This window comes from Macadamia integrifolia, chromosome 11, assembly GCF_013358625.1.
Source record: "Macadamia integrifolia cultivar HAES 741 chromosome 11, SCU_Mint_v3, whole genome shotgun sequence".
NCBI classification, from domain to species: domain Eukaryota; kingdom Viridiplantae; phylum Streptophyta; class Magnoliopsida; order Proteales; family Proteaceae; genus Macadamia; species Macadamia integrifolia.
Genome location: NC_056567.1, coordinates 1,933,114 through 1,948,445, shown reverse-complemented (window position 1 = coordinate 1,948,445; position 15,332 = coordinate 1,933,114). Strand labels below are relative to the sequence as shown.

General features: G+C 35.8%; 1 protein-coding gene and 1 non-coding gene across 2 annotated transcripts; both read left to right on the top strand.

Moving 5' to 3' along the window:
* Window positions 1-7,204: 7,204 nt before the first annotated feature.
* LOC122092663 (ubiquitin-NEDD8-like protein RUB1) lies at window positions 7,205-14,617 on the top strand. Its single transcript, XM_042662893.1, has 3 exons — window positions 7,205-7,364; window positions 11,297-11,556; window positions 14,218-14,617. Exons 1-3 carry the CDS (start codon window positions 7,272-7,274, stop codon window positions 14,327-14,329), a joined length of 465 nt encoding a protein of 154 aa, XP_042518827.1. The 5' UTR covers window positions 7,205-7,271; the 3' UTR covers window positions 14,330-14,617.
* LOC122094596 lies at window positions 10,436-10,562 on the top strand. Its single transcript, XR_006144910.1, has one exon. It is a non-coding gene; the product is annotated as a U6atac minor spliceosomal RNA (small nuclear RNA).
* Window positions 14,618-15,332: the final 715 nt, after the last annotated feature.

Genomic DNA, 15,332 nt, shown 5'->3' with positions numbered 1-15,332 from the left:
TATTGTTTTTTCTCCCTTATCATCTAATTGTAGTTGGTCAAATTTAATATGAATTGTACATGAATGATGATTAGAGTCGGTGACTCTTTTAATTTGATTAATTATGGAATGTTTTTTTTTTGGGGGGGGGGTGATTTCTGTGTGAGGATCAATAAGAACGCACAAGAAAACATCTACAAGGATGTCTTTCTTCATTTCATTAGGACAGATTAATAAATATCAATACTTAGAACCATGTTACATACTGCAAATGTGGGATGTGGAATGTCAGATGCTTAGAGAGGGAACTCAAACTCGAGACCACAACCCAAGGCCAACCTTTGACAAGGGAAGCACGAAGCACGAAGCACCAACCACTAGAGCAACACTGCTCGTGTCCCTCCTAGGCCGATTGATTAAGCTACTAGTTAAGTCTTTGACGACGCAAATCACTGTTTTATCATGAATGTTCTATGATATGTATTTTCAATGCATGTTTTAAATATTGGGCTCAAAACTAATTCCAAATTTGAATATATTGAGTCCGACCGAGTTTGGTAAAGTCTGGACAAGCACATTTTGGTCCTCAAATTAGTATGGTCTTGGCAAAGCCTTAATGAGATTGACCAAAACCTATCGAAGAAGTGAATAGATAGACATGTCAACTCTAGAATCGCCATCACCTATATTCTCTTTAAGTTTTTGACCTATTTGATCTAGGGCTCTGTTTGATTGTAAAAGAAAATTAAATCTAAAACTTAAAAGAAATTTTTTTCTTTTTATAATTATAAATTAACTATATAGCGTGATACAGCATCAAACACAAGGCGCATGAAAAGTCCACCTTGCTCATAGTTATCAATGCATCAGCTTACTTTCTTTCATTAAAAATAAAAAAAATAAAAAAATAAAAAAATAAAAAAATAAAAAAAATAAAAAAATAAAAAACTTTCTTGTTACCAATATACGTATGGGAAAAGTTGTCTGAACTCTGAAGGTGAGTTGTTTGCCCACCCTAAATTCATGAGCATTTTTAAAAGAAAAAAAATCTATAAAAAAAGCTAGTGTCTCTAGGCCAACACCTCATATTTAGAGAGGCTTTTCCCTAAATATATATATAATTCTTTCATATGCCAACTAAGTTGCCGTCAAGGATAAATTCATTATTAAAAAATAAAAAAGGTTGATCATAGAGAGTAACTATCACAAGATTACTGTATTATTTTATTATCTAAAGGTTGGGAACACAGATAGTTTTTTCGGAGCTAGTGACGCACAAATGGGGGCTTGGATGGGAGAGGCAATGAGGACTTTTTTCAAAAGGGAGGAGAGAAGCAAATATTGTTCTCGGCATCACACTAGCGTGCCCATCCTTTACCATAATTTATTTAAAAGAGAGTGATCTCTAAACTAGCAGAGTGGGAAGCCTGCCAATGATGAGAGTTGGAGTTGGTTAGTCAATCAAGAACAGAGATGAGAGAAAAATATATGAAAAATGTGTGTGCATACCCCCCACAAGCTCAAAAACATTTTGCTTGTCATTTTATAAAGGAAGAAAAGAGAGAAAGAGGCTCAATAAGGTGCCAACGTACGCTACCTAGGGTTATTTTTTTTTATTTAAAAAAAAAAAATTAATAATATCAATATCAATAAGGAACCCTACGAATAATGATTTCCCCCCTTAATCTTTTTTTTTTTGGCAAAGAGATTTCCTCCCTTAATCAAGGCAAGCAACTTTGGGAGAAAGAGGAAATCAATAAAAAAAAGTCAAACATCACGTGCCGTTGATGAGGATTACCATTGTGGGTCCCACATGTTAGAACCAGTCGCATTAGCATCATAGATTTTGATGCTGTGAATTGTGACCTGTGAGCGACCGTGAGAAAAAGATTGAAAGCTTTAAGGTTAAGCTTTTAGGGTTAAATAAAGAAGTCAAAGAAGCACCAAATATTAAAATAAATAAATAAAGATAATTTTCTTTGTAACAATAATTGATTCAAACTTCCAAGGGATGACCAGTGACCACATGACCACCAGATTTATTTGACCAAGTCTTCAGTGTCACCTTCATGACCTCAAATCCCACCAATTGCTTAATCTGCGGGAAACATGCATTGACTGATTCATCAAATAATTCAACAACTCCACTCTGGGTAAAATTGCACTATTGCTTTGCATTCAACTTGGTGAGTAACACAAAGGGGGTAGGAAAAGAAAGTCCTTAGATTCATTTGGTTAGATTTACAATTTAAAATTTTTTTTTTTTAATATTTTACATAAAAAATTGAAAGTAGCATGTAACACAAAAATTTACAAAAGAAAGACCCTTAGATTTCATATGGTCGGTTTTAAAATAAAAATAGAAATTTTTGTAATCATGATTACACAATTATTTTAAGTTATCATTAGATATTGTGATCAAAATTTTTAAAATTTATATGAAAAATTATAATAGTGTATAACACAAAGGGTTTATGAAAGAAAAACCCTTAAGTTATATCTGGATGGTTTTAAAATGAAATTATTATAATTACGATTATGTAGCTATCGTAAAAAAAAATTCTTAGTAAACATGGTAATCATACTTTTCAAATGGAACCTTATTTTTCTTCTTAAATCTAAGAATTTGGTTGGAAATGTATAGTAGAATTACTACCTTCATTCTTTATCTTCAAAATAGAATGGAATATTTTGGTTTTATTTTGAAATCATTTACACATTTATGTTATGTAATGATTAAAAATTTTCATTTTAGTCTAGGTATGATTTTACTTAATTGTTCTTATGTTTCTCATGTCATTTGCTTTCCACGTGATAATCTTCGCCCTTTAGCATTATGTCACATGAAGTTAACATTTCAAGATTATTTTGGAAATATTGATTTTTTCCCCCCTACTGGACAACTATACTTTCTCCCCGCCCCCTCCCCCATTAGTTCAAGTTAAAAAAAGAAAAAAAAAAAAGGGATAATCACATAAGAATTAAAAAAATGCAGTACATATGCTAAACTAAACATAATTAAAAGCAAATGCATGTGTATAAAAAGAAAATATTTTATTTGGATAATATGACATTAACTCATGATATATGTTCTACTAACATGTACCTCATTCCTCATTCGACACACCATTACTGCTCTACACAAACTAAAAAAACTTGAGAAGAATTGGGGAAAAAAAAATTCTCACTAAGGAGTGGGGTGGAGAGGGAAATATAGTCAAATGAAGTAGTTTATATTTCGGAACTAATTGAAACTCACTTTGATTGTGGGATAGATAGGAAATGACAATGACATACCATGTGTAAACTTGATAACCATCTAATTTATATATAAAGACTTTCACTTTATTTTTCAGGGTGATATGGCAATCCATAATAATGCAATGTAATGGTGTTGATATCCTATAAATTTGAAGTGAAAACAAGATAGGAATTGCAAGAGTTGTGTGATCTGTCTTGAAGCTAAATAGTAATTCCTTTAGTATGAATCTACCATGAGTTGTAAGTTGTAAAACAGCATTGATGTCAAAATTTGAAGTGAAAAACATTATAGAAAGGTAGTTTATATGCTAATATCTATAGGTTTATTTAAAACTTGACTCCTTTTGATTGCACTTTCTATTCTCAAAAGTATTTTAAGTTGGGAATTATTTAAAAGAGACATATCATTATATCGTTATTAAAATTACTCATTGTCTTATATATTTTTCGAATTTACGTGTGAAATGACAAATTTTCCGTCGTTAAAAAAAAAAGTGTTATAATGAAAGGAAAAAAAAGTGAGATTAAATTATTTAACCTTAAAGGATGTTGATAAGAAATCCCTAAACAAAACGTAATAAGATTTAAAAAAAAAAAAGTGTATAAAAAGAAAATAATTTATTTAAATATGATGATGTTAACACATAATTTAAAAAAAAAAAATTGACTTGTTTTCTTATTTAAAATTGGTCTTGGCGCCTCCTTAGTGCATATCCACACACTGCATATGATTTTAGACTGCTTGATATCCAACATTCAATAGTTTAAGCTATGATACAAATGTACTTTTAAATGCTATATACTCTATAATGGACCAATAAAAAATTGATTATTCTTTAGCGACACATTTGAGTTTAACCCAAGATTACAATGGACAACGAGAGGAGAAAAGTATTCTAAAAATTGGTCAAATAGCTTGAAACTATCTCTATCTAAAATGGGGAAGTGTTCCCTGTTTGGAGTGTGTAGCTCTTACTTTTACTCCTGCACTAGATCCAATCAGCACCCCCCTTTGGTTTCATTTTGAATATAATTATGATTTTTTTGAAGTGATAACCCAAATTAAAAGGGTGAAGATTCTCTAAGCAAGCAAAAGAAGTGAACACAACAATCAGGGACCTAAATCCTTTGGTTTGATTACTTATTCCAAAAAAAAATATATATATATATATATATATATATAGTCACTTTCCATGACCAATTCCAGTGTTAGGTGCCATACCAAACCTCCAAATGTGCGAAAGCATTGGCTAGTAGAATAAAGATAATGATGCATTCCAGTATTTATGTAGAGTGTATAATGAATCTCTAATAAACTACATGACTATTAGGTTGTCAAAAACAAAATCAAAACGGTCTAGTAGATCGAAAAAACCTAAATTGAACCTAACTGATTTCCAATCAAGCCTGGTTTGGTTTGGCATAATATGAAAGCTGTTGAAATCAAATCGCACAAGAACGATCGAAATCAATACATATGCCGAACAAAAAAAAAAAAAGAAATCATGTTTGTTTCATAATTAGTTATAGGAGAGGATTCTCTGAGCAAGTGGCATAGATGAGCGCACCAATGAGATGTCGCAAATAGTATCGTATATTAAAGGACAATGAGGTCATTTCATATGAAAATGAAAGACATAGGCATAGAGGTGCTAGTATAACTCTATCCCAACAATAGATCAGATTTCCCATTATTTTTGTAAATACATGGTAAATCAAATTGGACCTAGCTCGATATCAAACCGATAAACATCTCATAAAACAAAAATAAAGAATAAACCTAAGCCAAAACTGACTGAAACTGAGCCTTCCCTTATTGGGTCAGCTTCAGCTTAATCAAATCCAATTTTATTGAAACCTGACTGAAGCAACTCCTCGTAGTTAAACCTAAGCTCAGCCCAACTCAAGGTCGTGTTGGGATATTGCAGCTCAGGTTCAGCCCTACTGGGTTCAAACCAACCCAACCCTGATTGAACTGATTAGGCCTAATTGGCCTTGATTGACCTTAGCGTTCTCTAGATTTGTCATTTGGGGACCATGAAGGGCGGGGTAACCGCTAACACCCCACCCCACCACCCCCCCACCCTTTTTTCAATATAAATGATATTATTATTTACGATTGCATACTATAAATGTAGGGCTCGATCGGGTTGGGTCCAGCCCAGGCCCAGACTGACCCTATCCTGGGCTGAAAGTCTCAACCTTGGCCAGCTCAAGGACTGAAAAGCCCAACCATTGACCTTTAGGCTCAGGGTGTGCTCAAGCTCGCCAGCCCAAACTTGCACCTTATTTAAATGTTTGTTTGTTTGATTGATTGTGTGTGTGGGAGAACAATGACTTGTACAAGGAGGCTTAGATTGTTAACCATCTTTGGATGTTGTTAATGGGCCTGAAGGGCTGGGTTTGTCATTAGAGAGGTTACATCTATGACTTCAAGACAAATGAAAAAGGAAGACATCAATATGGCTGCAACAATGGATAATTTTTCCCACAAAGTCCATGAAGCTATGAATAGAGAGACCGATTATGTTCTCAACCTTCAAGGATCTGACAAGAGTTTCCACATGAAAAATTTGAAATTTGGGGTGATTAATAGGAGTCCAAAGTTGTTTTCATGGGAATCCTAGACCGTGCCCTGGCTATGTGGGGGCCATGGTCCAAAACTGGGAGGAGTTGATACAGTGAATGTACTCAATGACCGGACTGTGATGGGGTTTTTAGTTTCACAATTGTTGGGCCATAGGGTTCACATTGCCGATGCATGGACAATCTGCTTTGATACCACTTTATGATGTCCAACTCAAAAACCTAATTTTTGGGTTGGAGAGGCAAATTCTAAAAGTCATATACCCAACATTCACAAACCATTTAATTAATGTGGGACTATAACCCCACCCCATCCCTGGCCATGAAATGCACTAACTGCTTCAGGGAGGAGGAAAAAACAGAGTTGGAGTTCAAATCAGAAGCAGCAAAGCCAAACCTATGAGAGGTAAAATTAAGGTGTGTTAATCGGTTCAGTGTTTGTGTAGATGGTTTGATTCGATTCAATGCAAGATTTTTTAGGTAAAATCAAAATCAAATCATTTAATAAATGGTTTCATATATTAAAACCAAAATCATTTATAAACGATTTTTTTATTTTTTTTATTTATTTTTATTCAAACAACTTCTTTACCTTTAAATTCTTTAGTGAAATGGATATAAATTGGATATAAATTGTAACATTGAAATTTCATGCAGCCAAGATTGATAATGAGGAGCTTGCATGAGTTGCACTTGGGCACAAGTAGGATCACTTACACCACAAGGCTTTTTTGTAACCAAGTCAGTTACAACAAGATAACCCCCTTATTTTAGGTAGTTTGGTCGAAAGATTCGATGGATATTTTGATAAATCTTTTACCCAAAAAAAGGTGAATTAGTATTGTCACAATGGCTTGAAATTTCCAAATATCACAAGGCATGTTCTAAATTAACCGCGTGTCAAATTTCAGAATCTAATTCAATCAATGGAGAATGTTAGGTATGCCGTCAGCTTTCCTGGAGCTAGCGGCTCAACCAATGGGAGGGCTGAGATGAGAGGGATAGAGGGAATTTTTTCATGGTGGGAGGAGAGAAAGACAAAGATTTGGGTATGCCACCTTTTCCTTTTAATCAAACATCCATCTGGTATATATTTTTTTAATAGTAATCCCATTTTGTACTTGTACATATCCTAAGAATATCGATACATATGTACCAATACTTTAGACATTATTGTGCACTCTTCCAACTTTTAATGAAATTAATTTAAATTAAAAAAAAGATAGGGGTATACTCAAATTTATCCATGTTATCCTATGATTTTTGGTCATCACCTTCTAATCTTCCATGGTCATGGATAAAAATATATTTTGATAAATCCAAACCTATTTTTCAAATAATTTGACAGAATTTCTTGAGAATTGCCCTTGTGGGGTCCAGGGACACAAATTGGAACTTAGACCTCTCCCTCTTGCTCTCTGTCGCTGAAGCTTGAGCAAGTCGACATGCAGATCTTCGTGAAAACTTTAACTGGGAAGACTGTCACTCTCGAAGTCGAGAGCAGTGATACGATCGACAATGTTAAGGCCAAAATTCAGGTTTGATTCTTTGTTTCAATTCTATCTTCTCTCCTTCAAATTATTAAGTTTAGATAGAGGGGTTTTGGCTTGTAATTGCTCTATTGTTTGTGGAATTGGTTAGATTTTCTTTTATTGATTAGGCTATTAGGGTTTGTGAAGGAATTTATATGTGCATGATTTGTAAAATATCCTTTTCTTGGGCTGGGGGGAGGGTGTGAGGGAAGCCATTTTGCTTATAGAATCCGTCATAGGGCTTTGTGGTATTCTTTCTGTATTTGATTGTGGTTCAGTATTGAGTTTCTTTTCTTCTTCTTGTGTTATTCCTGTGTTAAACTTGCGATTTAGTTGGCTTATGTTTTATGCAAGTTTGTGTTTGACTTATTTCTTTTGGTCCGTCTATCTTTTTCTGGTTGCGAACGATTATTGGGTTATCTACTATTCTTAATTTATTTTTTTCTTTTTGTGTGGTAAATATCTACTATTCTTCTTGGTTCTTATTAATTTGGATCTGTTTTGGCATATGATTTACGAATCTGGGTGTGCTTATCTCTTCAGAGGATCTTAGTGTATACTTTTTTTTTTTCGTTAGCAGACTTAGTTCATTGATTTTCTTTTCTGCAACTTTTTCTTGATTTTTATTTATGCTGAAGTAAGCTTTTGATTCATTCACTAATACTATTTAATTTTTTTCTTCTTATTTTTGACTATCTTGCTATTACTCCACCAATTTCTGACCCCATAGTTCATTTGGTTTAACTTCCTTGTGAATAGATAAGCCATGATCATGATATTCAAAACTACATATAGTTGTTTGGGTAACATTGGATCCTCTCCGTTTGGTGGCATCGATTATGACTCTTTCCTTTTATTTGCTCATCTAACTTATTCTTTTTGTCACTTTATTTATGATACATCTGAACTGTTTTTGGTATATTTTATGGTGGTGTATAATGAAATGCTCACAAATTTTTAATTGGGGTAAAATGCATGAAGATGAGATTGTCCTGGAAGCTTTAATAAACAGTTACTGATTTGCATTCTTCATACTCCGTAAATTATTAATTTATGTTCTTTAGCAGCTACAATCTTTGTCGCACCTACGCTTAGATGCAGATTCCTAAACAACTGAGGGAGTGGTAATTCTTATTGATGCCACCCTCATGATGAATATTTCAACCACTAACCACTATCTATAAGCTTATGTTGCCACAAAATACATAATTTCATCTCTTCTAGTATCACTTATATAGTTCCTTGTATGATGAAAATCATTTTAAACTCCCCTTGATTTGACGTTGATGTGAAGTAGAGGTAACTTAATGTCATGCTCGAATTGATCCATTTTGTGTTATATTTGTGTCTTGAGTCAATCTTTGTCCATTTCTGCACCTAGTCACATGCAGACATTAATTGTTGGCCTCTCATAGCAATTCAGGAAACTTTACATGACATTATGATTTTTTTTTTACAAGCAGTACATCAAATGAAATTAGTTTAAAGATATTTAAATAGTTAATGGGTAATTTACAGCACCACCCTTTAGAGAATGCCACTATTAGAGAGACAGCCCCTGTATAATACCAAATTGTACTCAGACCCCTGCCGTCAGTCGCTGTTACGGAATATACCTTAAATGCTGATGTCAGCTATTGTATATTCTTTAAATACCAAAATGCACTTGCAAAAGGTGAAGTACCTAATATACCCATCTAACCCTTCTTCCCTTCTTCTTCTCCTCTCAATCGTAGCCCCTCTTCACCTTTCAATCCTTAAAAAAAATAAATTCAGTTTGAATGAAGAAGCTTCTTCAAATTCAATGGAGACCATGGCTTCTCATGATCATCCGCTTAGAGTCTCTGAAACTTGCCATGAATTGCTAACAGAAAAGAAACTGAAAACCCACCAAGTTCTGTGCTTCTCCAGTTCTTCCTTATCTGGGTTTTCTCTTTTAAAAAGAAACTGAAAACCCACCATGCTCTGTGCTTTTTCTGTTCTTCCTGATCTGGGCTTCTCTTATATTTTCTTCCTCTGTAAAAAATTTTCTTGAACATGAAGTTCATGGTCCCAGGGATATGGAAGGGATAAAGACACATTACTTCTGTGAGAATTTATTATAGTTAGATTTTTTATTTGTTTCAAAATAAAACTGTATAGGTACTGTCCCTCTTTATTGATTAGATACCTCGATTGATTCCAAATTGAATATGTGAACTGTTAGGGGTTGTCCTGTCCCCAATCCCGAATCTTCCATTGATGGGAAAATTTCAAGCTCAAAAAGGCCAAAACTCTCTTTCACTCTTTCTCTTAGAGTAACGTACGGAAACTTTGATTGCTCCTTCTGCCATCTCTAATGCTTTTAAAGGGGAGGAAATGAATTCAAGTCTGCGTGTTCCTTCTCTCTTTTTCCCTCTCCCTCTTTCACTTCCTCCCTCTTTTCTGCAGAATTTGATAAATCTGAGGGAGAGGGAACAAGTACTGGAAGGGCATCTGCGGTTTATACGGAAAGAGCAAAGCTCGGAGTCGGAGGGGCAGAGAAGGTGAAGAAATTCCTTTTTCCTTTTTGTAATATGTCCATGTTTCTGAACTGGCCGTCAATGCGGTGTTCCTACAGTGAAGGTGAGTGGAGGTAGGGGTGATGAGGGACTTGGGAAAAAACATGTGTTTTAATCAATAGGGTACAACAGTCCTTTTAACTCCTCACTTAACAGCGACTAACGGCAGTGGGTCTGAGTATAATTTGGTATTATACAGGGGGTGTCTCTCTAATAGTGGCATTCTCTAAAGGGTGGCACTGTAAATTTCCCATAATTAATATACTGTATACCCTTGGAGTACCTCAGTCCTGTTTTCGAATCTGCCATCTCATATCTGTCTTTGATTCCGACTTCTGCACTTGTCATTGTGTAATTAACTATAAGCCCTGATGTTTCAGACCAGAGTTATCCTTTTTCTAGTGGACTACGTACTCAAAAATATGCTTGACCTTTTCTGGAGTAATTTGAGGCCAGACATATTGAAGACTAAAATGGTACCCCAATAAGATGATATTAAGCTTGACTAAGGTTTGACCATACTGTGAAAAAGGTAATGTGTTCGTCAGAATGAGAGATGGTTGGCATCTCCCCTGACAGGGATGGGAACAGCTTTTGGGTTACCTGTTAAAACACACACAGTTTGAAATTCAAATTGTCCTGAAATAAAAAAGGATCACCTTTTCCAACATCATTTGAGTAGTGCTGTAAGGTTCTGAAGGGGGGGGGGGAATGAAGTTGGATCATGATGAATCTTAAGGTGTAACAGAAAGAATTTGAAGATGGTAATCTAGTATTATCAGCTGAATTCCTCTGATTTTTCTTATAGTTTCTTCTTCCAATTGCTTTTGGTGGCTTCTTTTCTTTTCATTAAGAAGTTTAACTTTTGGCTGAAGTCCATTTTAATTTCCTGAATTTTGCTTTGGATTTAAATTCAGTAGTTCTGTTGGAGTTCCTATTTTAATTTTAGCTTCTTGAATTCCCTGAGATAAATGATCACCTTTCCTTTCATGATTGTCTTCTTTCATTTTTAGTTTCCACGATTTGATTCTTTGATTTGATTTCCATACAACGAAAATGCATCCCTAACTCCCATATTAAAGAAAGGAAAGCAAGTAGAAAAAAGAATAGGTATAGGTGGGTGCATGCTTATCATTGTGTGAGTTTCCTTTCTCCTCTCCATTTAGTTATTGGTGATATGTCTCCTGTTTGGTATGCTCTTCCACACTTACAAACCTGAAATTGATTCTTGAATTCTTATGTTTATATATAATGCTCAACTATCACCCCTGTTGTATTGTTGGCAGCAAATCTTTGATTGTTATGATCTAAGCTGGCACGAGTTGTTGTTGAGAACATGCCATAAAACACTTTTCAATTCTACTTCTTACTAATTAAGGTTAATGAATGATTTTTTAGGATAAGGAGGGGATTCCCCCTGATCAGCAGCGATTGATATTTGCCGGGAAACAACTGGAAGATGGTCGAACTCTCGCAGATTACAATATCCAGAAGGAGTCAACCCTTCACTTGGTTTTGAGGCTTAGAGGTGGAACCATGATCAAGGTGAAGACCCTTACAGGAAAGGAAATTGAGATTGATATTGAGCCGATTGATACCATTGAACGGATCAAGGAGAGAGTTGAGGAGAAAGAAGGGATTCCTCCAGTGCAGCAAAGGTTTGCTCCCTCTCTGTTACATTTTAAGATACATTCCGACCTAATACTTTACACAATTGAAGTTGGAACAGACCAAAATATAACCTTCTAAGACTTGCTTTAGGGTAATCTGACCCTGAACTAAACTATACCCTTCAAACTTGGGCCTTGTATTAGATTTTAAGTTGAGTTCCTTCAGATTTGAGTCAACCTGTCCCCTCTTAGGGAAGCACTCAGTTAGGCCTCTAACCTTACACTGTCAATCAAAGTTGCATGCTAGCATGAAGTTGGACATTTCAACCCAAAGTCAAATCTAACTCCGTGGGCGTTTTTTTTTTGGGGGGGGGGGGGGAGATGTGTTGAGTTCTCAAGCCAAGCCTTCTGAAGATCTGAAGGTGTTTGTCTGGTTGGTTTGCCTGAGGCTAAAAGATTTTTCACTTGTTGCTGCTCTTCTTTTGCCAATGTCATTTTCTTTTCTTTTAAAAATTTATTTGGCAGTGTCTTAAAGACACCCTCTCTCTGAGGCTGGTGAATGACATAATTTGGTAATTGCTGCAATTTGTCATCCTCATAGTGCTTGTTCTGTTATTTGTGCTTTTCAGTATGTATCAGCACTATCTATGAATTTCTCGTGCATTGAAGCTGATAAACTTTCCTGCCGATAACTTTCCATCTGAATGCACAGAATTTTAATTATATTGACATAAACTCTTTAATATGCAATATTGCACGTTAGGTAGTTGAGTTTAGCTGTGACAATGGTGATGTGAATTGAACTCTTGTTAGAGGTGAACTGCAATCTTAGTTGGGTTTATTTTAATGGTGACCTCTGTGTACCTTTAGGGAATGTCCTGGATTCTGACTTATTGTGGGTGAGAGCTCTGGTTGATTGATGTTGAGCCTAGGGTATTTGGTAGAATAGGATGAACCCTAGGTTCAGACTAAACACTGCTGAATCCTAACTCACCCAAAACAAGAGGTCAACAGTAGTCATCCTTTTCTGATGGAGTTCAAACTTTAACAATCACTCACAAACAGTTAGAATAGATGATCTTCAAAAAAAGCAGTGATCTAAGGGTCAGATTAAAACTAATTGATGAATAATCAAATCTGCAACTGAAAATTCCAAGAAAATGGGAGAATTAATTACTCAAAATCTGAATATCAGATCATACTAAAAATCTTGTCTAGTGTCCCTCTTGGCTGGTAGTTTCAATCCCAAAATATGACGCAGCCAATGGTCAGATTTGAACAACACCTCTGCCTTTTCCCAGCTAAATGGGGTCAGCTAGTGGTCAGATTTGAAGTAATCAAATGAACTCCAGGTCTGAAATGGAAAACAGGACAGATTCAGGACATTTAGAAATCTCCAAATCAGAGGTTCTGATCAGCCTAACTCTTGGAAGGATACAGAAGAATCTGACTATAAGGAATCCTGTTTCTGGCAAAAGAGGGTCGAAAACAGGCTATCCACCAGGTCAATTTAGAAGGGTTCTTGCTGTGATTTAATTCCCAGTATAAATAGCATCTGGACAGAATTAAAAGGAGTAGAAAATCGCTCTCAATCTCAGTTAAAATGGATTCCGGCAAGCACACGAATAACACATGATAAAAGTACTTAATAGCGGGAAAAACAGAATAATAGAAGTAAGATAACTATGGTTTCCCACCAAGAACAAGGATCATAATCTCACTATCCTCCAAGGATCTCTCACCCCTTACTGATTCACACAGCTTGCCATTAAAGAAACTTCAAGACTATTCATCTATATCGTCTATGAGACTTGGCTCTTATAATCTATTTAAAGAGATCACCATAACAGTCCTAATCTGACTATGGAAATAAAATCATATTGCTAATAGCAAACACAAGTTAAAAAGGAAAGATCCCACACCCAGGTGATAGTATTCCAAGCTAACTAAACAACTTAAAAGACACTAATTAAAAGACTAACTAAACTAATGAAGCATATCCCGTTTTACTACGTTCTACCCATATTTGAGGCCCATTAAAGTGGCCCATTACAATGAAAACACATGGGATCAAAGGCCCAACAGATACATAACTCAACCCAAGGTTTATTTGTAATAAAATAAGCCTATTTATGTGAGTTATCTGCATCAATATTGCTTCCTCTTCTGCCTTTGTATGTGTCAAAACCTCCTTGAGTCACCAAGTGAGATTACAAAAGATCAGAAAAGACTGAGGAGAATGCTGGTTGCTCTGGGTAAAAGCTATGGATATGCTTTGGTAGTTTAGAAGGATGGCCCTGTTGCTAGGTCCTAACCGAGTGGCCTGTCTGTTTGAGCCACATAGATGGCTGATGTGGGCAATCAGACATTTGCCGCAAGGTGCTCTTGGATTAGCGACCTGTCAAGTTTGGTAAAGCATCCCAACCGTATGGCCTTAATTTGTTGCATGTTTGTCTTTATATTTTCAGTCGTTGAATGAAAAGGGATAGTCGACTCTAAAAAGCTTTATCAGGACACAGCAAGGCCTAACCTGCAAATTTTGGTGCCAGATTAGCTGCCATGGGGCTGTTCCTGCGGCATTTCCATTGCCACGGCCTAGTAAAAGCTGTTCCATTGCCACCTATCCTTTGGTTTATTATGTGCATGGCTTAATATGTTGTCATGGTCCATGTCTTACATGGTTTTTTTCTTTATCACCCTTGATTACAGGCTCATTTATGCTGGAAAGCAGCTCGCAGATGATAAAACTGCCAAGGACTACAATATCGAGGGTGGCTCTGTTCTTCATCTTGTGCTTGCTCTTAGAGGCGGTTTTCTCTGATGTTTTTTCTCCCTCTTTCATAACATCCAAACTATTCAATCTTTCTTTTGAATCTTGTGAACATGGGTATATAGATCCTATATTGTAAAAACACTTCTTGAGCTTTTAAAGGAAACAGATTAAGAGGAGATTGTTACTTTAGTCAGGAGCCTGGGTGTTCAGGTGGGATGTCTCTTAACAAATCGATGTCCTATAGGTTCTCTTTGGGTGTTATACTCTTGTCAGTGGCACAATTAAGTTTGTGCGTATGGATATGAAATAAACTGCAGTCTTTTGAGTTGGGACTTATTGGTTACCTTAAGCATATGCTTGACATGGAAGTTTATAGTGAAGGATGTTGTGAAGAGTTAACATGATATCTTACCCAGTTGCTGTATGTTGCATGTTTGTGATGGGGTTCTGAATGTGTATTGTTTTAATTCACCTACACTCCTTGTACAATGCACACTTGGTTTTTGGCTTAAGAGATCTCATGAACCCAGAACCTTTCTTACAATTTTTGTAACCCAACAAAGATTAATATTGCTACTGAGCACCAGAGTAGTGCATGCACTTATTATAGTTCCTACGGTTACGGCTGAAGCACGTATTCCAGTAAAATACTGGGCAATCTGCAACTCATTGCGAACGTTTACCATAGCACCTGCTGCATGATAGTTCTTCTCTTATCCAGCGGATATGGTTCTGTACATAAGAAGATGCAGAAGCAAGGAGGGGAATGAGTGGGATGGTTAACCGTTCAAGCCACTTTGATACTGTGGACTGTTTGGGTACTGAATCAGACAAGCTAGTATTTGCAATCAGCCAAACCCCAAACTCCTCCTTCAGGTAGTAGTGCATTAGAGTAGGGACTTCCAATATTTTTGTACAATTTAGGGTTAATTCATGGGTTTTTACATTCCTAGTCATTTTGGGTCTTTATCTTTAGTTTTGGGGGTGTTCAATCGGTCGGTTCGGTCAGGTTGAACCAGTTTTGTGCTGTTAATAGGCCAATCCAAAAAAT

What these genes read in the sequence shown, in the direction of transcription:
- LOC122092663 (XM_042662893.1), top strand. Translation starts at nt 7,272, where the DNA reads ATGCAGATCTTCGTGAAAACTTTAACTGGGAAGACTGTCACTCTCGAA. An exon ending in ATGTTAAGGCCAAAATTCAG is followed by an intron (nt 7,365 to 11,296) that starts GTTTGATTCTTT and finishes ATGATTTTTTAG; the next exon opens with GATAAGGAGGGGATTCCCCC. An exon ending in ATTCCTCCAGTGCAGCAAAG is followed by an intron (nt 11,557 to 14,217) that starts GTTTGCTCCCTC and finishes CCTTGATTACAG; the next exon opens with GCTCATTTATGCTGGAAAGC.